This window comes from Oncorhynchus masou, chromosome 3 (assembly GCF_036934945.1).
Source record: "Oncorhynchus masou masou isolate Uvic2021 chromosome 3, UVic_Omas_1.1, whole genome shotgun sequence".
Lineage (NCBI taxonomy): Eukaryota > Metazoa > Chordata > Actinopteri > Salmoniformes > Salmonidae > Oncorhynchus > Oncorhynchus masou.
In genome coordinates this window covers 27,847,173-27,871,328 of record NC_088214.1, presented here as the reverse complement: position 1 = coordinate 27,871,328, position 24,156 = coordinate 27,847,173, and the positions used below count along the sequence as shown (strand labels likewise).

The window sequence follows — 24,156 nt, the reverse complement described above, 5'->3', positions numbered from 1 at the left end:
TCGGCCATGGAAACCCGTTTTATGAAGCGCCCAACGAATAGTTATTGTGCTGACGTTGCTTCCAGAGGTGGTTTAGAACTCTGTAGTGAGGGTTGTAATCGAGGACAGGCAATTTAAAATTTTTTTTTTTTTTACTCGTTTCAGCACTGCAGTCCCGTTCTGTGAGCTTTTGTGGCCTAGCACTCGGCAGCTGAGCCGTTATTACTTCTAGACTTTTCCACTTCACAATAACAGCACTTACAGTTGGCCCGGGGCAGCTCTAGCATGGTATAAATTTGACGAATTAACTTGTTGGAAAGGTGACATCCTATGACTGTACCACGTTGAAAGTCACTACGCTCTTCAGGAAGGCCTATCTACTACCAATGTTTGTCTATAAAGATTGCATGACTGTGTGCTTGATTCTATACACCTGATAGCAACGGTGTACGGAAATAGCCGAATCCATTAATTTGAAGCTGTGGTCCACATACTGTGTGTTTATTTATACATACTCACTCACTACCGTTCAAAAGTTTGGGGTCACTTAGAAATGTCCTTGATTTTGAAAGGAAAGCACATTTTGTTTTATTTTTTAAAACAAAACATTTATGGAATATCTACATAGACGTACAGAGGCCCATTATCGGTAACCATCACTCCTGTGTTCCAATGGCACGTTGTGTTAGCTAATCCAAGTTTTATAATTTTAACAGGCAAATTGATCATTAGAAAACCCTTTTGCAATTATGTTAGCACAGCTGAAAACTGTTGTGCTGATTTAAAGAAGCAATAAAACTGGCCTTCTTTAGACGAGTTGAGTATCTGGAGCATGAAATCAAATGTTATTGGTTACATGCGCCGAATACAACCGGTGTAGACCTTACAGTGAAATGCTTACTCATGAGCCCCTAACCGACAGTGCAGTTTCAAAAAATACAGATAAGAATAAGAGAAATGAAGCTGGCAGCTTCAATAAATAGTACCCACAAAACACCAGTCAACATCAACAGTGAAGAGGCGACTCCGGGATGCTGGCCTTCTAGGCAGAGTTCCTCTGTTCAGTGTCTTGTTCTTTTGCCCATATGAATCTTTATTTTTATTGGCCAGTCTGAGATATGGCTTTTTCTTTGCAACTCTGCCTAGAAGGCCAAGCATCCCGAAGTTGCCTTTTCTCTGTTGACGTTGAGACTGATGTTTTGCGGGTACTATTTAATGAAGCTGTCAGTTGAGGACTTGTGAGGCAGGCGTCTGTTTCTCAAACTAGACACTCTTATGTACTTGTCATCTTGCTCAGTTGTGCACTGGGGCCTCCCATTCCTCTTTCTATTCTGGTTAGAGCCAGCTTGCGCTGTTCTGTGAAGGGAGTAGGTCACAGTGTTGTACGAGATCTTCAGTTTCTTGGCAATTTCTCGCATGGAATAGCCTTCATTTCTGAGAACAAGAATAGACTGACGAGTTTCAGAAGAAAGGTCTCTGTTTCTGGACATTTTGAGTCTGTAATCAAACCCACTGATGCTCCAGATACTCAACTAGTCTGAAGAAGGCCAGTTTTATTGCTTCTTTAATTAGGACAACAGTTTTTAGCTGTGCTAACATAATTGCAAAAGGGTTTTCTGATGATCAGCCTTTTTAAAATGATCAACTTGGATTAGCTAACACACCGTGCCATTTCCAGCTACAATAGTCATTTACAACATAAACAATGTCTATGCTGTATTTCTGATCAATTTTATGTTTTTATTTTTTTTAATTTTTTTAATGAGGACATTTCTAAGTGACCCCAATCTTTTGATCGGTAGTGTAACATACATACATACAGTACCAGTCCAAAGTTTGGACACAGCTACTCATTCAAAGGTTTTTCTTTATTTTTACTATTTTCTACATTGTAGAATAATAGTGAATACATCACAACTATGAAATAACACATGGAATCATGTAGTAACCAAAAAAGTGTTCAACAAATCAAAATATATTTTAGATTCCTTAAAGTAGCCACCCTTTGCCTTGATGACAGCTTTGCACATTCTTGGCATTCTCTCAACCAGCTTCACCTGGAATGCTTTTCCAACAGTCTTGAAGGAGTTCCCACATATGCTGAGTACTTGTTGGCTGCTTTTCCTTCACTCTGCGGTCCAACTCATCCTAAGCCATCTCAATTGGGTTGAGGTCGGGTGATTGTGGAGGCCAGGTCATCTAAAGCAGCACTCCATTACTCTGTGGTCAAGTCGCCCTTACATAACCTGGAGGTGTGTTGGGTCATTGTCCTGTTGAGAAACAAATAATAGTCCCACTAAGCGCAAACCAGATGGGATGGCTTATCGCTGCAGAATGCTGTGGTGGCCATGCTGGTTAAGTGTAGCTTGAATTCTAAATAAATCACTGACAATGTAACCATCTAAGCAGCCCAACACCATCACATCTACTCCTCTATGCTTCACGGTGGGAACGATGCATGCAGAGATCATCCGTTCACCTACACTGCATCTCACAAAGACAGTGGTCGGAACCAAACATCTCAAATTTGGACTCATCAGACCAAAGGACAGATTTCCACCGGTCAAATGTCCATTGCTCATGTTTCTTGGTCCAAGCAAGTCTCGTCTTCTTATTGGTGTCCTTTTAGTAGTAGTTTCTTTGCAGCAATTCGACCAACAAGGGCTGATTCACATATCAACTGCTCAGAGGAGACTGTCTGTTACTTGAACTCTGAAGAATTTATTTGGGCTGCAATCTGAGGTGCAGTTAACTCGAACAGCGGTAAATCTGGGTCTTTCTTGTGATAGTCCTCATGAGAGAGCGTTTCATCAGAGCTTGATGGTTATTGCGACTGCATTTTTAAGAAACTTTCAAAGTGATTGAAATGTTCTGTATTGACTGACCTTCATGTCTTAAAATAGTGATGGACTGTTGTTCCCATAATATGGACTTGGTCTTTTCCCAAATAGGGCTGTCTTCAGTATACCTTGTCACAACACAACTGATTGGCTCAAACTTTTAACAAGGCACACCTGTCAATTGAAATTAATTCCAGTTGACTACCTCATGAAGCTGATTGAGAGAATGCCAAGAGTGTGCAAAGCTGTCATCAAGGCGAAGTCTGGCTACTTTGAGGAACCTCAAAGATATTTTGATTTAACACTTTTTTTTATTTTATTTTGGTTACTACGTGATTGAATTTGTATTTTCCTATTTTTGATGTCTTCACTATTATTCTCCAATGTCGAAAATAGTCAAAATAAAGAGAAACCCTTGATTGAGTAGGTGTCCAAACATTTGTGTGTGTGCGCATGCATATATACATATCTCTTTTGAAACGCGCAGAGGCTCTGACTGTAGCCTATTGTCACTTTGAGGACTTATGATTGGGCAACAACAACAAGCTACATTCACCACTCTCCACTTTCGTGAAAATCAAGAGCAGCAGCATAAATGATCCAATTTCTCCCTCGCGCACGCACAGCAGTCGCGTTCTGATATGTACAGGCCCTTCCGGACAAGTCAGTTAAAATGACACATTCCCGTATCAATCAGATCCAACAATAAGCTGTGACATTATTTAGAATTCTGGATTGGGTCTCAGGTATTCGGGTACAGGTGGATCCGTGAACACCTCTAGCACACAGATACTGTGGCCGCTCATTATTACATTGATCTAGGCTATTGTCTCACAATCGACTGATGGGACGTGCGAAAAGCCCTTTATTTCCACGTCGCTCTGGTTACGACATGAAAATATAGAAGGGCTGAAGAGGTTTATGATGGCGACTAGACGTTAGGCTACAATGGCTAAGTGCTATATCGTCCGTTACACTAACAACCTGATAGGGTTTGGTACTTCAACAGATATGGCTGTTGAGGTTAGATGTTCAACTCCTTTACTGACATTTTGAGGTCATGTTAGCTACGTTCACTTTTGGTGTAACCCACATTGTAATTTCCTCCAACCAGCGTCAGCGCTCATGAAAGTGACTTTTACTTTCAATGAGGGACTTTCAATTAGTTATAGGCTATAGACTTCAGCTTCACCTACTGAAAAGTCGGAGTCCGGTCATTCTATATTGATGTTGTCACAACCACCACAATGTCAGCACTTTCTCTCCCATGCCTCTATCTTAGTCATACTATTTCCTTTCCATCTGTATGTATGAGTCAATACATACTGATGGACTGGAAATAGAATTCAGATTAGTTTCTTAGCTCAAACAGGAAACTAGCCTAATTACAGAAAGGAATAGAAGTGTCGCTATGTCTGGAGCTGTGATGCACAGTAATCTAATGGCCGCTTCAGAGCATGGCCACAGTGGTCTGCCTTAGAGCTACTCAATCACTGCTCATTGGAGTCAAAGGGTTAATGCAAAGGACCCAGTGCTGACTTGGTGGGGGAAGGGCAGCGTGTAGGGTCCTGCCCCAGGCTGCCTGAGGTGGCTGTCATCACACCATGTATTTTAGGGAGGGAATGCCCATCCAACCTGAATATGCCTAGGGCCTTTACAAATAGTCCTTGTTGAACAAAGCTTAAGAAAAAGCTTCCTTTATTCACACACATGCTCAACCATGTCAACGCTGTTTAATCCTTGGGGCCATAATATTGTTATATTGCAGCTGTTTCCTCTCAAGTCAAAATTATGACTTCAGCTCTATTAGTACAACAATATTTACCCTTGTTGCTTCTCACTTGCAATATTGACCCTCGTTGCCTCAGACTTGCTTCTCTAAATGCTTAACGGACACAAATGTTTCCTGTGTAATGAGAGTTCCATATTTGTCTAAGCAAGGGGACAATGGATCTACATAAAATATAATTATCTGTTTGTCTTCGACTGTGTGTCCTGTCTACAGGGCTAGGTATTGAGGAGGCTAGCTGGATTGATGGAACAGATTGGAGGTGCAGGGTCTTGCTGGGGCAACATTATGGGTCTTTGTTTGAGCCAGGCTGCACTCTCTCTCCTGGTGGGCAGAGGATGGGAGTGGGGGAGGTGGTCTAGAGGAGGCCATCTGCTGCCTGCTCCTCTCCTACAGGGAAGACTAGCTGCACCTTTGTACTAGAACTTCAAGAGCGGCTAAAGAAGCACTATGAACTGGATACTCATCCAAGTGCTATGTAAATAAGGCCTAGATCGGCCTGCTTCCCTTTTCTGTACCTCAAACTTCCTTTTTATCTCCGCTCTCCAACAAATGTAACCTGTAAACTAGCTATATAACCAGATAGGCATTGTTACTGTACTCGCAGACCGACCTGAGTTGAGACTTTAACTTCTTATTCACTGGTTTCAGTGTCTTAATATTTCATCTGGAGGAAGTGAGCAGTAGCAGATACAGCTTATTTTTCTCACCCTGACTCATAACTTCCTGTGGTTGTTATGGCTTTGAGGAAGCAAATAAAACTATTTCCCAACGATCAGATTGCTGTTTGTATTGTTGTAGTTAGAAAAGTGTTCTTCCTTCTCTGCCAAAGAAAATGGTTACATTTTAGGTAGTTGTGATAGGCTAACACCTAGGTTACATATCACAACATTCATATTCTTGGCCTCGGCTCAGTCTTCTTTCTAGTGCACCAATGTGTGGATGAAAGCCAGCCACTCATCTTTGATCACATTGGAGTTAATGCTGCAAGGAAGGCCAGTGACTGATCTAATTCACAGGAGAAATGGACTGTTTTACTTCCCGTTGTTATGGTTCTGAATGTGGAAGGACATTCATTTTGCTGCAGGAAGAGAACCTTTCTCCATGATCTTGGAATAACGATAATAGAGAAGCGATAAGGGAATATTGATAAGGGAACGGTAGTGTTAAAGAGGAGCATTCAGATAATGCCTAAATGACCGGATTGTTGTGTTCGTTGCAGGTACGCCACAGAGTGTCGGGCCAGGTTATGGCTCTGAAGATGAACAAACTGAGCAGTAACCGCGCCAACATGCTGAGAGAAGTCCAACTGATGAACAGACTGTCCCATCCCAACATCCTCAGGTGACCTCCAGGAAACAAAACATCTGTTCCACTACATTTTGGACAGTTGATTTTTATTTTTATTTTTTTATTTTTTTGGCACGGCACCATCCTCAATATTTTGTATAGTTTGAATATCAATCTGTCCTTTTGGAGAAACGGAACTAAAATGCCTTCTGCGATATTATACAATTCTTTTTCATTCTTGGTCAGTTACTGATTAAATTATCCCAGCTTTTTAATAACAATCTCAAGGGGTTACTCAAAAAATGGGTACAATACAGGGCTCGAAAAGTTCAGTTAGGGTGCCATATTCAGAAATGGTGTCATTTTCTTACTGACTAATGGCCTAATCCCGTTTTTTTTCTTCTAGAAAGTGACTCTTAAGTCATTTGTGAATCCTTCATCTTTGAAAGATACTTTGATCTGTAGCTTTCTGTCAAAATGACGTTAGCCTCCCCTTTAATGGAATCAGTGGGGTAATAAATAATATGAAGTGGATGGTTCGAGCCCTGAATGCTGATTGGCTGAAATCCGTGGTATATCAGAACGTATACCACAGGTATGACAAAACATTTATTTTTACTGTTCTAATTATGTTTGTAATCACTTTTTATAATAGCAATAAGGCACCTTGGGGATTTGTGGTATATGGCCAATATTCCACAGCTAAGGGCCGTCTCCAGACACTCAGTGTTGCATCGTACATAAGAACAGCCCTTAACCGTGGTATATTGGCCATATACCACACCCCCTCATGCCTTATTGTTTAAAAATATGCCATTTAGCAGACTCTTTTATCCAAAGCAAATGACAGTAATGCGTGCATACATTTTACGTATGGGGTGTGACCTTGATCTCTGCTGTGCCACAGTATTTAACAATGGATTTTCTGGAACAACATCCTGAGTTTGAATTTCATTGACATGAATTCCCTTATGAGGACCAACCTTTCACTTCTCACCAAAGCCGTTTATTTTCCTATTAAGTTGGGAGCCTGCAAAATCGGCACACATACATATTTGACCAAACTCATCATGATAGAACAAATAGTTTGGGATTTATTATTGTACGACAATGTTTTATGTTGTCATGGACAATAATATGGAACAATCTGAATTTCCTATCCTCAAATGGATTCGTCTGACCTCGGCTTTGCATGATACACTACAGAGCTCACATTCTGCTGTAGGTGGTGGGTAGGAAAGAGATGGTCTGCGTGTGCTGTGTTACAATCACAGCTTTGTGGCAGTTAGTTCTGTGGTGGTTGGCTGAAGAGAATTCTGAGGGGTTCTTTGTCTGAGAAACCCTTCGAAGAACCCTCTGTCTCGCATTTATTGGGTCATAACTCAGTGGCGCCAACACTCGCTGTGTGTACAGCCTGGCTCGTGTGTTTAGGATATTCATACAACCAGTTTGTCATTTCCAAAGACAGACGGCCTTGACTGTGAATCCAGACTCTTAAGATTTGGATGCAGTGGCTCAAAAAAAGAGATGGAATGTGGGTCTGGAGAGTGAGCCTCGTTTCCCCCTAGAAATTACTTTCTTGTTTGCACTGCTCTTGTTGGTCTTTTCTTCCAGTGCAGAAGTATTTAACCACCAAGAGATTTGTCATTTTGCTCTCGACAGGACTTTGCTGTCGTCCTTGGGCCAAATAATTACTTTTTTGAGCTACATATAGACCCACTCAAATTTTAAACTCTAGACCCCATAGCTTAGCTTTGTCATTTCAACATGAGAAGAGCATAACAGGAGAGCCATAAATATGCATCCACCACATGTCTCGTGGTATTTTGTGGTAAATCTACTGAACAACAATATAAACGCAACAATTTCAATGATGTTACTGAGTTATAGTTTATATAAGGAAATGAGTCCATTTTAAAATATATTCATTAGGCCCTAATATATGGATTTCCCATGACTGGGCAGTGGTGCAGCCAAGGGGGTTCAAACTGTAGAACCCAGTTCCTACATTTGAATTTAAAAATGTATTTTATCAAGAATTGTCAGTTTCATAAGCTGTCTGGGTGGCTGGTCTCAGCCGACCCCTCAAGTGAACAAGCCGGAAGTGGAGGTCCTGGGCTGGCGTGGTTACACGTGGTCTGCGGTAGTGAAGCCGGAAGTGGAGGTCCTGGGCTGGCGTGGTTACACGTGGTCTGCGGTTGTGAAGCCGGAAGTGGAGGTCCTGGGCTGGCGTGTTTACACGTGGTCTGCGGTTGTGAAGCCGGAAGTGGAGGTCCTGGGCTGGCGTGGTTACACGTGGTCTGCGGTTGTGAAGCCGGAAGTGGAGGTCCTGGGCTGGCGTGGTTACACGTGGTCTGCGGTTGTGAAGCCGGAAGTGGAGGTCCTGGGCTGGCGTGGTTACACGTGGTCTGCGGTAGTGAAGCCGGATGTGGAGGTCCTGGGCTGGCGTGGTTACACGTGGTCTGCGGTTGTGAAGTCGGTTGGATGTAATGCCAAATTCTCTCAAACGACGTTGGAGGCAGCTTATGGTAGAGAAATAAATATTTGATTCTCTGTCAACAGCTCTGGTGGACATTGTTGTGTGGCAACTGCACATTTTAGTGGCTTTGTATTGTCCTCAGTACAAGGTGCACCTGTGTAATGATCATGCTGTTTCTTCAGCTTCTTGATATGCCACACCTGTCAAGTGGCTGGATTATCACGGCAAAGGAACAATTCTCACTAACAGGGATGTAAACACATTTGTGTGCACAATTTGACAGAAATAAGCTTTTTTTTGTTCGTATGGAAAATGTCTGGGCTTTTTTCTTTTTATTTCAGCTCATGAAATGTTCATTATACATAGAAACAATAACTGACTGACTGTCTTTGTCTTCCTCTAGGTTCATGGGTGTGTGTGTTCAGGAAGGCCAGCTCCATGCTCTGACTGAGGTAAGAGGAACCACTGTTGGTCTTTGTGACTTAGAGCCTTGTATAGATGGCCTACACCTCAGAAAAATGACTGCACCGCTTGCTGTCGTGTTTCAGGTCGGGATGTTGGCACACGGTCTTATTCTGTTTTTCCATCCACTCTATCATGGAATGGGATTCTAGAAACATGATGGGTTTTCTAGCATCAGTATAGGCCTAAATGCGTTTTACTTGTAATGTAGCTAATACTGTCATATTGCTCATTGAGTCCTGTTGCAGTATGGTCCGCTTGTTATGTAATGTAAGTCTCAGATAAGTATAACCCACTGAAAGGGGACCTCATAGCCATGATTATAATGAAAAGGTATTGAGGGTTTTTATTGAGGGTTTTTCTTCAGGTGAACACTAAACAGTGCCGCTTCGCCCAGAAGGACAGCAACCTGTAATTGGAAGAACCTTGTGTTTCCCTGCATAGTTTACATGTGAGCAAATAAAGCTTTGTTGATGTTCTCAATGAAAAGCCAGGGGATGGGTTCCATTAGGGCTAAGGGTTATGTTTTATATTTCTGTCAAATTGTGCACAAAATAGCTTGACCTATCTGTGTGACTGAGTCGGTGTGTCCATGTAATCCAAATAGGTAGCCCTGTGCTAATGATAAGCGTCGATTAGTAAGGGGAGTAGCTTTACGACTGACTGCCCCATCTGAGCCCAAGCACTCGTGTGAAGTGAATGATAGCAGGAAGTTATCCAATATGTGGATCCATGGAGATGAAGACTGGGAGAGAGGGGAAACTTCTCACACACCAGTCTCCTGGGGCTGTGGTGTCAGCAGCCTCAAGCCATGCTGTGAATACTGAAAACATGGCATCATGGGGTTATGTTTTGCTGCTACTGCTGTATAAACAGAACTAGCTGCTAGCTACCAGCACTGTCTGTTCTGGCTGGATCCTGGCCTTAGCAACGGGCCTGACGAGTCTCCATGGTAGGAAATGAAGAGTCAAGTTACCGTGCAGCCACAGGCTTAGAGATGCAATCACTCATCAGGGCTCTACAGTGTGACCATTTTATTCCCACATATGACTAAATATTTTGCTGTGTGACCTAGAATCTTAATTTAGGAGGATCAGTGCGCCTAGAAGAATGAAGGATTCCAGCTTTATTACCTCATATTTTTCATTGTGTTCGTACATTTCTTAGTGTGCCTACATTTTTCCATTTAGAATCACTTGCTCTTTGTAAAGCCCTGCTCTTTGTAAAGCCCTGCTCTTTGTAAAGCCCTGCTCTTTGTAAAGCCCTGCTCTTTGTAAAGCCCTGCTCTTTGTAAAGCCCTGCTCTTTGTAAAGCCCTGCTCTTTGTAAAGCCCTGCTCCTTGTAAAAGCCCTGCTTCTTGTAAAGCCCTGCTCCTCCGATCAAAACACCCTTTGACTCCGCTGGCCCTGCCAGGGCCCATCGGGTTGGCACAGTAACCTCTGCTCTGCTTCCCACTGCCTGACAGACCTCGTTTACACATTAGGCAAAGAGCGATTAGGAGCATTATAATCTGGGTAATCCATGAGCCACTGGGGAGATTAGACCATTATTTGAAGCTGCTCGCAGTGGTCACAAGAGACAATTAATTCCCATTTCCTTTCTGGCTTTCTTAGCTTTAATTCAGGAAGGCTCAGGGAAAGCCTTGTCTTCAGCAAAGTGTATCAGTTAATGATTTCTAAGAGTTGCACCTGCCTAGAACAGTATTTTATGCATGTTAGTTGTTTTGGATATTGTCCAGGCCTAGGCTACTAAGTAAGATTAAACCGGTCTTCTCTTGAGGTTCAAGTCATGTTTAGTTTTTCTGCAAGATATGAATTACCACAATGTTTGTTAAAATGATGTATTTTAGTGTCTCTGCTGCTATGGACACTTAGGGTAATATGGATGATCTATCCCATTAACGGTTTTGCCTGTCAATCAATCACTGTGGGTGAGACATTGATGGAAGGCAGTAGATTACTAATCTAGACAGAAAAAATAGTCTAGTCTACCCTTTCAATGTAGTTTGTGGTTAAAATCTAAGAAAAAATGTTGTGTTCTGTCAAGTACCATATTGTTTCTCAATAGGGAATCTATTTAAGAAAAAAAAATTATGCAAACATTTTCTGATTTTGTGCACCTCCGCTTTTATACAAAGTCAGGTGCCCATGAATAGACTGACAGGTGTGATTTGAACAATAAAACAGGTGTTAAACATGGGCTTTTCTACACAGAACCAACTCAATCATCAACTTTGCTGACGACAAAACAGTGGTAGGCCTGTTTACCAACAATGATGACAGCCTATATGGTGTAGGTGAGAGCCCTGGCGAAAGCCCTCTGTCAGGCTGAGGCCACAGGAGAGGGTACTAAAGAAATGTGGGCACTGCCCACAACTGCAGGGCTCTCCAGAGCAGGTGAGTACGGTCAGCCCAACACCACCAGGGGCATACTGCCTTCCTTCCAGGACATCTACAGCACCTGGTGTCACAGGAAGGCCAAGAAGACCCGAGCCACGACCTGTTCATCCATCTAGGACACATATGGTAGGCCTGTTTACCAACAATGATGACAGCCTATATGGTGTAGGTGAGAGCCCTGGCGAAAGCCCTGGGAGTGGTGCTAGGAAAATAACCTCTCCCTCAACAGCAGAGAGCGCACTCCCCCACCACATCGAGGCCACAGTGGAGAGGGTCAAAAGCTTTAAGTTCCTCAGCATGCACATCACGGAGGACCTGAAATGGTCCCTCCACAGCGCCTCTTCAACCTCAGGAGACTAAAGAAATGTGGCTTGACTCATAAGGACCCTCACAAACTTCTGTCGGGCTGTATCTCCGCCTGGTACGACAACTACACTGCCCACAACTGCAGGGCTCTCCAGAGGGTGGTACGGTCAGCCCAACACATCACCAGGGGCATACTGCCTTCCTTCCAGGACATCTACAGCACCTGGTGTCACAGGAAGGCCAAGAAGACCCGAGCCACGACCTGTTCATCCATCTAGGAGGAGAGACCGTACAGGTGCATCAAAGTTGAGACCTGATAACAGATTCTGTCTCCAGGCCATCAGACAGTTAAATAGTCACCACTAGCCACCCAGTACCCTGCCCTGAACCTTAATCACTGTTCTAGCCAGCTACCACCCAGTACCCTGCCCTGAACCTTAATCACTGTTCTAGCCAGCTACCACCCAGTACCCTGCCCTGAACCTTAATCACTGTTCTAGCCAGCTACCACCCAGTACCCTGCCCTGAACCTTAATCACTGTTCTAGCCAGCTACCACCCAGTACCCTGCCCTGAACCTTAATCACTGTTCTAGCCAGCTACCACCCAGTACCCTGCGCTGCACATTAGAGACTGCTTTGTTCTATGTACATAGTCATTGAACACTGGTCCCTTTAATCATGTTTACATACTGTTTTACCCACTTTATATGTATAAACTATATTCTAGTTATGGCTCATCCTATATAACTACTGCTGTACACCTTTCCTATTAATATACTGTCTACACACCATTATACACTCAGTGGCCAGTTCAGTCACTTAGCAATGGCTTGCTATATAAAGCTAGCAAAAAGGCATCCGGGCATTCAGTTACTGTACGATTGAACGTTAGAATGGGCAAAACGAATGCCGTCCGTTCACAAACAACCCATCACTAGGCTACACCAGTGACCGTATGGGGCTACGCTGACGAGTCACTTGAGCGGTCACCGGCAGGTCTCGACGTGGGCTTCGACTCCTAGGAAAATACAAACAAGATCTTTGGTTTACATGTCCTGATGCCATGGACATATAACGACGTTGTATGATTCATGAATTGAAAAGCGGGATATAGGAGATTTGACTTTATTCAGTCTGTTTGACACCTTTTATGAACTATTCCGCACAAGCTGTTTGGTCTTCCAATGAAATAACAGTAATAGCCTATATGACCACCGATTCTGTGGCTGGCTAAACACGCAAAAGAGAATGTAAGTGAATGTGCCATAAAACAATAATTACGTGGATTCCAACTCATCTTTACCACTTACATTACATGGGACATAAATTCACTCACAGGAGACGACGAATAATCATCATGCTCTCCCTCCTCCGTGAAAAGAAATGTTACCGCAGCCAACCACAGCGCACAAAAAATAACACTGGTACCGAAGCGGCAGGTGAGACAGCAGACTGGCAAACCAGAAGTTTGGCTTTGACTGACAGGGGCCTGTGCTATTGATAGATCACTACAAGATGGATATCGTTCATTCTAGTGGAAAAAGGCTATACAGACTTTTCTGACTAGCCAATTTAAACATTTTAAATGAAAATAAGCCTAGTTTAATGAAGTGGGGGAAAAGTAGCCAGCTGACAATGTGTTTGTTATTGTCCATTTCGCCGACAGCCGGCGCTTGTGGAAAACATTGCTAGATTTGTTTCTCCATCAACATATCCTGTTTAGTCACATTTTCACTGCCTGGATTCTGCCCTTTTTATCCTCCAGTCTGCTACTCTTGCTCTCTGTGATCATGTGTTAATGGCCTTCCCTTCTCCAGGTTACCTTGTCAGGGTTTGGGGTGGAGGTGAGTTGATGTGGCCTTGTAACCTTACTTGTGTGCCTAACTTTTGGCCTTGGCTCATTCATCTGATCTGGAGACTGTCACCTCAACCTACAGGGTGCATGGAGTGGATCATGTCCGCACCGACCGACTGGCAGCAGGATTTGTCTGGGCTTTACCCCTGTGAAGTGGAGGCTCCTAGTGGAGCCCTAGGCTGGCAGACGACAGATGCGGGGGGCTACAGAGGAATTTGTTAGGCAAACAAGCTGTCATCCTCTCCTGCGTCTGGGATTGGTTTGGGGATGGGCTGCAGGGCAGGGGAAGACAGTATTACAGTGCGGTGGCCTTTCAGCACCTAAGACCAAATGACGCGCACACACACACACACACACACACACAAGTTGGTGTGTTTCTAGGTTGACTTATTATTAGGCCTACTTCCAAAATTCCACCTGGACAAAGGTAGACGGCTGCAGCACAAGTCAAATGTGTATGATGCTGTAACCTTCGCTTTGGGCGGGCTAAATTCCATTGAAAGGTTAAGCTGTTAAAGGTACAAGCTAAGGGAGTTTAGTCTTCGTTCACATACATCATTTATTTACAGTTCCAACTGAGGGAAAACAGACGCGTTTTGACTAATATTCTCTTTTCTAGAAGTCCTCAATGTATTCATTGACAGTTTGCCAAGAAATATAAAAGCTAGCAAAAAGGCATCCGGTCCACACCAGTCTAGAATCACAAGGGAGGCCCAGAGAAGTCTGGTCAGTCCAGGGACCCCAGTCTCTCTTTTCGTGACCCTTATCTACTTTAATTTCTCTCCGTAGTTATTTTCCAAATTTTTGTTTTGTGGATGGATTAATCATTCTACATGATATAGGTTAGGCTAGTTCTGTGTGGGACAGCCAAGCCTCTTCCGAGCCGACAGAGCTACTTTTAAAACTACTGAGTGGATTTCCAATTCACTTAGCTTTTTCTGCAAGCAGGCAGTCTTGTCTGTCATTGTCCTCAGCTGTGCTTGGCATTAGCATCAATCTATGTTTAGAGCGCTCAGAGTAAGTCGATTGACTTTGACCGGTCTTCCTGAATGGGGCGGGGCATAGCCCCAAATGACCAACAGGATGCTGTAACAATGTCTGTACAGAACATTACTTCATATCTCAATACCTCATGTAGAGTATGTACACGATAGTCATTGAATTCAATAGTGTACATTTACTGATAATGTGTACTTTTCCTACCCAGCTTTTGCTCACATCAAGGTGAAAGCCTGTGACAGAGGACAACTTTCTCCTGAACTTTAATTTGAAACCTTCCTAAATTGTTCTGTTTTCCCCCCTCTCGACCTTTCTGCAGTACATCAACGGTGGGAACCTGGAGCAGCTGTTGGACAGCAACAAGCCTCTGAGCTGGGCAGCCAGGATCAAGCTGGCCTGTGAGATCGCCAATGGCCTGGGCTACCTGCACTCCAAAGGCATCTTCCACCGGGACCTCACCTCCAAAGTGGGTGGCAGTTGACTGTGGGTGGATGTGTCTGAAATGTGGTGCACTGTTTCCTTTCTGAAACCGAGATAATAGATCTAGTCAGCATTTATATACAGTAACGTGTGTTCCAGTGCATTTTCTTCAAACCATAGGAGTTGGGACCTGGTTTCCATGCAATAGTACTTGACGTTATTGTGATTCTCTGGCTGTATCGGTTTCTTGTATTGCGGGTTGAAACTGAGCCACGTGGTGCTTTGACTCATGCAGGGTGTAAACCTCTTTGACTTGAATCTAATCAACCAACATGCAGTACATCAAGTTAATTTGTGATTCAGTTCAAGTATGACTGACTGAGCATTCACTGACACTTTCCCTTCATAAATGTCAGTCATTTTAGAAGCTCATAATGGAATTTGTGCTCACTGTTTGTCCTCAGAACTGCCTGATCAAGTCCGATGAGAACTGCTACACTGCAGTGGTTGGAGACTTTGGTCTCGCTGAGAAGATTCCCAACTATGAGTAAGTCATTTCCATGGTAACGGTTATATATTAAACAGGGGCCAGTGCTATACAAACACAATGTTGGTTTACATTCATTGCTTAAACAGTTGTTAGCACGATACATAAGATTTAAGATCAGGACTGAAATTGAATCCCATGGTTGAATTATTATTTTTATTTTTTTTACTCTAAAATAAAGATTTGCTCCTTTGAGTCCAGTGAAATGTCTCTGTAGTGAATGAATGTGGGGCTTGGAGGTAAAGGGATGGACAAGTGCCAGTAGGGGGAGGGTCATTTGATTAGGCAGGAACATGAAGTACTGTTTTGGAATAAACTGGTGCTCTAGGCTAATAATACCAGAGCAGGTTAAGAAGGATGCTCTCTCTCTCTCTCTCTTTCTCTCTCTCTCTCTTCAGGCTATGACTTCATTATTACATATTAATCTGAAGAATCGACCTGCTTTCATAACAAATATTTTGGCTTGTCTGATAATTGTTGTGATAAATATTGCAAAAATAGTCCAATTGTGTTTTGTTTTTTAACCTTTTATTTAACTAGGCCAGTCAGTTAAGAACAAATTCTTGTTTTCAATGACAGCCTAGGAACAGTGGGTTAACTGCCTTGTTCAGGGGCAGAACGACAGATGTTTACCTTGTCAGCTCGGGGATTCGATCTTGCAACCTTTCGGTTACTAGTCCAACGCTCTAACCACTAGGCTACCTGCCACCCCGATCTACTGTAATGAATTGCATTATTCACTCACTCAAAAGGCTTGTAAACTCCAATCTGTTTATCTTCCTGTACTTGTTTTGCCTGCAGTGGTGAGGGGGAGAAGCTGGCTGTGGTGGGCTCTCCCTTCTGGATGGCCCCTGAGGTGCTGCGAGATGAACCCTACAATGAGAAGGTATTGGTATTTTATTAAGATCCCCATTAGCTGTTGCAAAAGCAGCAGCAGCTCTTCCTGGGGTCCACACAAAACATGATACATAATACAGAACATCATTACACAAGAACAGCTCAAGGACAGAAGTACATACATTTTTAAAAAGGCACACGTAGCCTACATATCAATGCATACACACAAACTATCTAGGTCAAATAGGGGAGAGGCGTTGTGCCGCGAGGTGTTGCTTTATCTGTTTAAAAAAAAAACAGGTTTGCTGTTTATTTGAGCAATATGAGATGGAAGGAAGTTCCATGCAATAAGGGCTCTTTATAATACTGTATGTTTTCTTGAATTTGTTCTGGATTTGGGGACTATGAAAAGACCCCCGGTGGCATGTCTGGTTGGATAAGTGTGTGTGTCAGAGCTGTCTGTAAGTTGACTATGCAAACAATTTGGTATTTTCAACACATTGTTTCTTATAAAAAAGAAGTGATGCAGTCCGTCTCTCCTCAACTCTTAGCCAGAGAGACTGGCATGCATAGTATTTATATCAGCCCTATGATTACAATGAAGATCAAAACGTGCTGTTCGGTTCTGGGCTGCAGCTTAACTCGGTCTTTCCTAGCAGCACCGGACCACTTGACTGGACAATAATCAAGATTAGACAACTAGAGCCTGCAGAGCTTTGTGGAATGTGGTGTCAAAAAAGCAGAGCATCTCTTTATTACGGCTTGACCTCTCCACATCTTTACCATTGAATCTGTATGTTTTGACCATTACAGTTTACAATCTAAGTCATATTTTTTTCTCCAACAACTTGTCCAACAGCCACACCATTCATTAGCAGATTCAGCTGAGGTCAAGAATTTAGGGAATGATTTGTACCAAATATAATGCTCTTAGTTTTAGAGCTGTGCACTACCAGTTTATTACTGGCCACCCATTCCAAAACAGACTGCAACTCTTTGTTAATGTTTTCAGTGACTTAATTAGCTGTGGTTGCTGATCCATATATGGTTGAATCATCAGCATACATGGACACACATGCTTTGTTTAATGCCAGTGGCAGGTCATTGGTAAAAATAGAAAAGAGTAGAGGGCCTAGTATGCTGCCTTGCGGTACACCACACACAACCAAACAGATCCACAGATGATGCAATCTCTATTGCACTTCGCACTGCCCTTTCCCACCTGGACAAAATGAACACTTATGTGAGAATGCTATTCATTGACTACAGCTCAGAGTTCAACACCATGGTACCCTCAAAGCTCATCACTAAGCTAAGGATCCTGGGACTAAACACCTCCCTCTGCAACTGGATCCTAGACTTCCTAACGGGCCGCCCCCAGGTGGCGAGGGTAGGTAGCAACACATCTACCACACTGATCCTCAACACTGTAGCTCCCCAGGGTGCGTGCTCAGTCCCCTCCTGTACTCCCTGTTCACCCACGACTGCATGGCCAGGCACAATTCCAACACAATCATTAAGTTTGCAGACGACACAAGTGGTAGGCCTGATCACCGACAACGATGAGACAGCCTATAGGGAGGAGGTCAGAGACTTGGCCGGGTGGTGGCAGAATAACAACCTATCCCTCAAGGTAACCAAGACTAAGGAGATGATTGTGGACTACAGGAAAAGGAGGACCGAGCACGCCCCCATTCCCATCGACGAGGCTGTAGTGGAGCAGGTTGAGAGCTTCAAGTTCCTTGGTGTCCACATCAACAACAAACTAGAATTGTCCAAACACACCAAGACAGTTGTCAATAGGGCACGACAAAGCCTATTCCCCCTCAGGAAACTAAAAAGATTTGGCATGGGTCCTGAGATCCTCAAAAGGTTCTACAGCTGCAACATCGAGAGCACCCTGACTGGTTGCATCACTGCCTGGTACGGCAACTGCTCGGCCTCTGACCGCAAGGCACTACAGAGGGTAGTGCGTACGGCCCAGTACACCACTGGGGCTAAGCTGCCTGCCATCCAGGACCTCTACACCAGGCGGTGTCAGAGGAAGGCCCTAAAAATTGTCAAAGACCCTAGACACCCCAGTCATAGACTGTTCTCTCTACTACCGCATGGCAAGCAGTACCAGAGTGCCAAGTCTAGGACAAAAAGGCTTCTCGACAGTTTTTACCCCCAAGCCGTAAGACTCCTGAACAGGTATCAAATGGCTACCCGGACTATTTGCATTGTGTGCCCCCCCCCCAACCCCTATTTTACACTGCTGCTACTCTCTGTTTATCATATATGCATAGTCACTTTAACTATGCATTCATGTGCATGCTACCTCAATTAGGCCGACCAACCAGTGCTCCCGCACATTGGCTAACCTGGCTATCTGCATTGTGTCCTACCATCCGCCAAACCCTCTTTTATGCTACTGCTGCTCTCTGTTCATCATGTATGCATAGTCAATTTAACCATACCTACATGTGTATATACTACCTCAATCAGCCTGACTAACCGGTGTCTGTATGTAGCCTCGCTACTGTATATAGCCTGTCTTTTTACTGTAGTTTTATTTCTTTACTTACCTATTGTTCACCTAATACCTTTTTTTGCACTATTGGTTATAGCCTGTAAGTAAGCATTTCACTGTAAGGTCTACTACACCTGTTGTATTTGGCGCATGTGACAAACTTTGATTTGAGATGCTTCCATTAAAGAATGCCATATTGTGGATTCAGAGCCGAGGTTGAAAAGCCATAGCACTTAAAGTTTTTTCAACAACCAGTTATGGTCAATAATATCAAAGGCTGCACTGACATCTAACAGTACAGCTCCCACAATCTTCTTATCAATTTCTTTCAACCAATCAGTCATTTGTGTCAGTGCAGTACATGTTGAGTGCCCTTCTCTATAAGCATGCTGAAAGTCTGTTGTTAATTTGTTTACAGAGAAATAGCATTGTATTTGGTCAAACACACATTTTTTTCAGCAGTTTGCTTTGTGCTGGCAGCAAGCTTATAGGTCTGCTGTTAGAACCAGTAAAGGCCGCTTTACCACTCCTGGATAGCGGAATTACTTTAGCTTCCCTCCAGGCCTGAGGACAAAGACTTTCCTCTAGGCTCAGATATAAGATATGACAGATAGGAGTGGCTATAGATTCAGCTACCATCCTCAGTAGCTTTCCATCTAAGTTGTCAATGCCAGGAGGTTTGTCATTTTTCACAATAACTTTACAAAATTCAAACTTGCACTGCTTTTCTTTCATTTGTTTTTTATACATTAATATAATTACTCACTGTTTGTCGTGGGCATTTCCTGCCTAAGTTTGCCCACTTTGCCAATTAAATAAATGGTTTTGTGATGAATAAGCCATCTGATTCATTGAAAAATGGTTTTGAATTTGTCTTTCTGCCCATAACTTGAGTACTTTAAATTAAAAGAAAATCCCATTCAATCTTTATATCATTGATCTTGGCTTCTAATAAAGATTCTTATTCTTTTTGTTTATCATTTCTACATTTGCAGTAAGTCAGCCATTCAGATGTACAGCCAGACTTACTCCTTTTGCCCCATCTCTTTCAACTATACAGTTTTTCAATTCCTCATCAATCCATGGAGCCTTAAGGTAGGTCCCTGATCTCTAACCCTTGACCTCTACTCTTGACAGGACTGGACAGGACTACTGGTCTGATACACATCAACCCCTCAAGTTAAGAACTCATCTCAAACGCCTGTCTCTCTGTTTTCTTCCGTTTCCAGGCAGATGTGTTCTCCTACGGTATTGTCCTCTGTGAGATTATTGCCCGAATACAGGCCGACCCAGATTACCTTCCTCGCACTGAAGTGAGTATTGCTCCATTTCCTCAGTCCTCATCCCCTTGATACATCACATTACATAAGACTCATATCTGGGATTTAGTTGAAATGAATTTCCTGCCTGAGCTCTCTCTCCCCACTCCCTCCTTGATAGAACTTTGGCCTGGATTATCATGCCTTCCAGCACATGGTAGGAGACTGTCCTCCTGACTTCCTGCAGCTGGCCTTCAACTGCTGCAATGTAAGTAGGCCCTCAATCTCTCCGTTTTCCCAAAACACAACTGCTTCCAAATCTTTATTCCCTTGTGTGGAATAGAAACTAGAAACCCAATCTGATCGAGCAGTACCCCTGATCTTGTTTGACCTGGCTGCTGTATCCCCCCCCCCCACTCCTCACCATGTCCGTGTCCACTTTCTCCAGATGGACCCCAAGCTGCGACCCACGTTCCCTGATCTGGTAAAGAGGCTGGAGGAGATCCTGTGTCGGCTAAAGGCCGAGGAGTCTGAACGAGAGAGGATCCCCCTCTGTGGGGACAACGATAAGAAAACCATCCCTAAAGGTGATGCCTCCAACCTCCTATCTAACCCCTACAGAAGCTTGACTGCCATGGCAGTGACTCTGTTTTATGGAATAGCATGATCAAACATCATTTTATGAGGATAGCATATCATATGCACGATCAAAACCATAAACATCACCACCTAACAAACTCCATAAAACAATACAAACTGTGTAAAGATGCCCCTCAGCAATCCATATCCCTTCAATGTACATTTCTACAGGCAATGAAAGCTTGCCTCGCATGCCTGCCATGTTAGCCCGCAGTCCTGCACCCCGCAGTCATTGACACCCAGTTTCCATGTAATAGCTGCACGGTGCAGACCAATGGTTTCTTGGAACCAGGAAGAAGCTGGTGTGCCTCCCAAATGCCACCCTATTCCCTTTTGTAGTGTAATAACTTTGACCACAACCCACACTATGTAGGGAATAGGGTGCCATTTTGGATGTACCCCAGGTCTACTCTAAATAGGTCCAGTTGCAAGCCAGGGATGTCCTTTCCCTCCCAAGCCCTGTCCCAAATAGTCCACTCAGTCCTTTCCTCTACTTTTAATGATGCACAGTGTCTGCTTGCAGGTTCAAGTTGCCTTACAATTTAGCACGAGGTAAATCTCTAACCTCTTGAGTGTTTCGCAATCACCTGATTCTGTGAAGTAAAGAATAAGATACAGTACGGTTATTTGTTGTTAGGTGGAAACCACCATGTATCCTTTGAGTAGGTTGTAAATAATGTGTATTTTCTCAGATCCTATTTCAATTCTATTTTGGTTCAGGGGCCAGCTTTCATTCCTTGGCCAGTCATTCCCTCTTCACTGTTTGTTTACCTTCTGGATCTACTTTCTCTGAGGCCCAGTCCACTTTAGTATTTCTACTTTATCTTAATTATTTGAATGTATTTCCCATAATGTTTTGCCCTATGCCATTTACTTCAATGTAAGAATTTGACTGTGCCCCGTTTATTTTTATATCTTTGCATATATTGCCCCCTGGTGGCTACATTGGGAACGAACACTTCAAAACAATCATGTGTTGTGTAGTAGAGATTTGACTTGTCTCTTTCTCTCTCTTTCTCTGTCTCTTTCTGTCTCTTTCTCTGTCTCTGTCTCTGTCTGTCTCTGTCTGTCTCTCTTGTCTCACGCTCTCTCTCTGTCTCGCGCTCTCTCTCTGTCCAGGTGACAAGGTCCAGGGGATTAAGAGGTTGAACCCGTTGGATCTGGAGGATAAGATCTCTCCCAAGTCACCTCGTCCTCGCCGCAATATCTGGCTGTCCCGCAGCCAGTCAGACATCTTCTCCCGCAAGCCTATCCGGAAAGTCAATGTCCACGACCCCTACTACAACCCGGGCCCCAGGGCTGTACCAGGGGCCCGCAAGATCAACCCCTTCAATGCCCGCGAGGACCTGTGCGGAGGCAAGATCAAGTTCTTCGACGTGCCCAGCAAGTCTGTGTTCTCCCTGATGTTCGACCTGCACTCTCCCCAGGATAATGTGTTCTCCTCTGGGACCCAGATCCACACTGGAGCCCACATCCACCCAGGTATGTGGCAGGAGACCTGGTTTACTGGCAGACAGTGCCGCTCTCTGCCCGCCTCCCCCCAGCTGGCCCTCTTGGATGGCTGCTGCCCCCTTTCTGCCACTGTCTCCAAGTGTGACCCGGCACAGCTGGGCCAAGAGGTCCGACAGAAGGTCCTCAGCGCCTGGGCCGGGAAATATGCTGTGATGGAGATCCCTCCATACTGTGGAGGGAAAGAAACAAAAGAGGAGGGGAACAGAGTAGATGAGAGCGGGTCTCTCTCTCCCATGCCCAGTGACCGTACAGAAGCTATGGACTGCTCTAGCAGCCAAGGGAGTCCAGAGGAGGACAACGTCAAAGACAAACATGTCTGCTGCCCCATGCAGGCCCAGAATGGAGGCCCAGTGAAGGACAGTAGGGATGCTGTGTCTGAGGAGATGGAGACTGAAGACCAGGAGGGCATGCAGCTGCAGAGCAATCGCTATCCAACTGTTACTGTCAGCCCAGCCACAAACCAAGACCATCTGAATCCCATCATACTGGTGCCTTGTACGGCCCCACACTCCTCCACAGAACTGCCCTCTAAGTGTGACATCATCTAGGCCTTAAACAGGTCAAGGAGAAAGGGAGCCTTGTTGTGAACTCGTTTTTAACCTCGAGAGACACTCCTCAGATAGGAATGATGACGTGTGATGATGATCAATGCTCTGCAGATATTCTTTATTTTTTAAAGATTTCTATTTAATATACTGAAAAACGTGTATTTTATTTCTTAAAAAGGCACCCCTAAACCAGGGGTCTCATAGTTCGTTGAGGTTCTGTGTGTATGCTGGTTTTAAATCACTGCCTTCTCCTTGATATTCAATGCTATTGTGTTTATCTTCTGCCCCATGTGGAAATGTAGGAGAGTAGATGCATATGATATTAAAGTAACACTTCTAACACCAGGGAGAAAGGGTTGAATTCTGAATGAAAAACGGCATACTCACTGTCTTTCCAACATTGAGACCCCCACCCCTGCATCATCTTGATTAGTGGTATTTCTGTACTATACAACGGTGCCTGCCAGAAAGGAGAGCCAGATCCAGACCATATCAAGGCTAGTAAAATGAGTGTGGTTCACCAGACTACAGAGGTCTCTTATGGAGACTAAAAATAAACTGCTCTTAAATTTGCGGTAAAACCAAATACTGTTTGTGTAAATGTGCACGCCCACGTGCACTGGAAATGGTTTGTATGTACCTTTTTAACATGTCTATGATTTAAGCGTTTGGTATAACCTGAGTGTCAAAACATTGCGAACTGCTGTTTCCATGACAGACTGACCAGTTGAAAGCTATGATGTCACCTGTTAAATCCACTTCAGTATAGATGAAGGGGAGACCGGTTAAATAATGATTTTTAAACCTTTAGACATGGTGTGTGTGTGTGTATCATTCAGAGGGTGAATGGACAAGACAAAATATTTAAGTGCCTTTGAACGGGGAATGGTAGTAATTGCCAGGTGTACCAGTTGAGTTTGAGTGAACTGCAACGCTGCTGGGTTTTTCACACTCAACAGTTTCCCGTGTGTATCAGAATGGTCCACCACACAAAGGACATCCAGCCAACTTGACACAACTGTGGGAAGCATTGGAGTCAACATGGGCCAGCATCCCTGTGGAAGGCTTTCGACACCTTCCAGAGTCCATGCCCTGACAAACTGAGGTTGTTCTGAGGGTGGGGCGGGGGTATTTTATGTCCGTCCTCCATCATGAAAAATGATTGCTTCATGATTGATATGTGTTGAAAACTTGTGGAATTAGGTGTGGCTTGAATGTGGGATCACATGTTGAGGCGGGTCCTATTTTGGACTTAAGTTGAAAGCTCTGTTGGGTATAAGGAACACTAGTTGGCATGGATGCATCACTCACACACACATCACTCACACACACACCAGTTGGCATGGATGCATCACTCACACACACACACACACACCAGTTGGCATGGATGCATCACTCACACACTTTGGTTCACTACTCTCTTGGCACATGTTTTGGTCTACTGAAATATTCCTGTCTAACCACTTTAATAGGAAATTGCACC

General features: G+C 43.9%; 1 protein-coding gene across 4 annotated transcripts in view; it reads left to right on the top strand.

Annotated features, from left to right (window-relative positions):
- Positions 1-23,483, top strand: part of LOC135513956 (dual specificity testis-specific protein kinase 2-like) — a 35,327-nt gene extending 11,844 nt beyond the window's left edge. For 3 of the 4 annotated variants that reach the window (XM_064937014.1, XM_064937005.1, XM_064937023.1), the window contains 9 exons: positions 5,831-5,952; positions 8,781-8,829; positions 14,719-14,865; positions 15,284-15,366; positions 16,168-16,252; positions 19,945-20,028; positions 20,156-20,242; positions 20,423-20,561; positions 21,733-23,483. In XM_064937014.1, coding sequence (XP_064793086.1) covers positions 5,831-5,952; positions 8,781-8,829; positions 14,719-14,865; positions 15,284-15,366; positions 16,168-16,252; positions 19,945-20,028; positions 20,156-20,242; positions 20,423-20,561; positions 21,733-22,673 — 1,737 coding nt within the window. In that variant the 3' untranslated portion in view covers positions 22,674-23,483. Of the gene's footprint in view, positions 1-5,830; positions 5,953-6,304; positions 6,494-8,780; positions 8,830-14,718; positions 14,866-15,283; positions 15,367-16,167; positions 16,253-19,944; positions 20,029-20,155; positions 20,243-20,422; positions 20,562-21,732 lie in introns of those variants that run through there. The other variant, XM_064937032.1, reaches the window with a different exon arrangement.
- Positions 23,484-24,156: the final 673 nt, after the last annotated feature.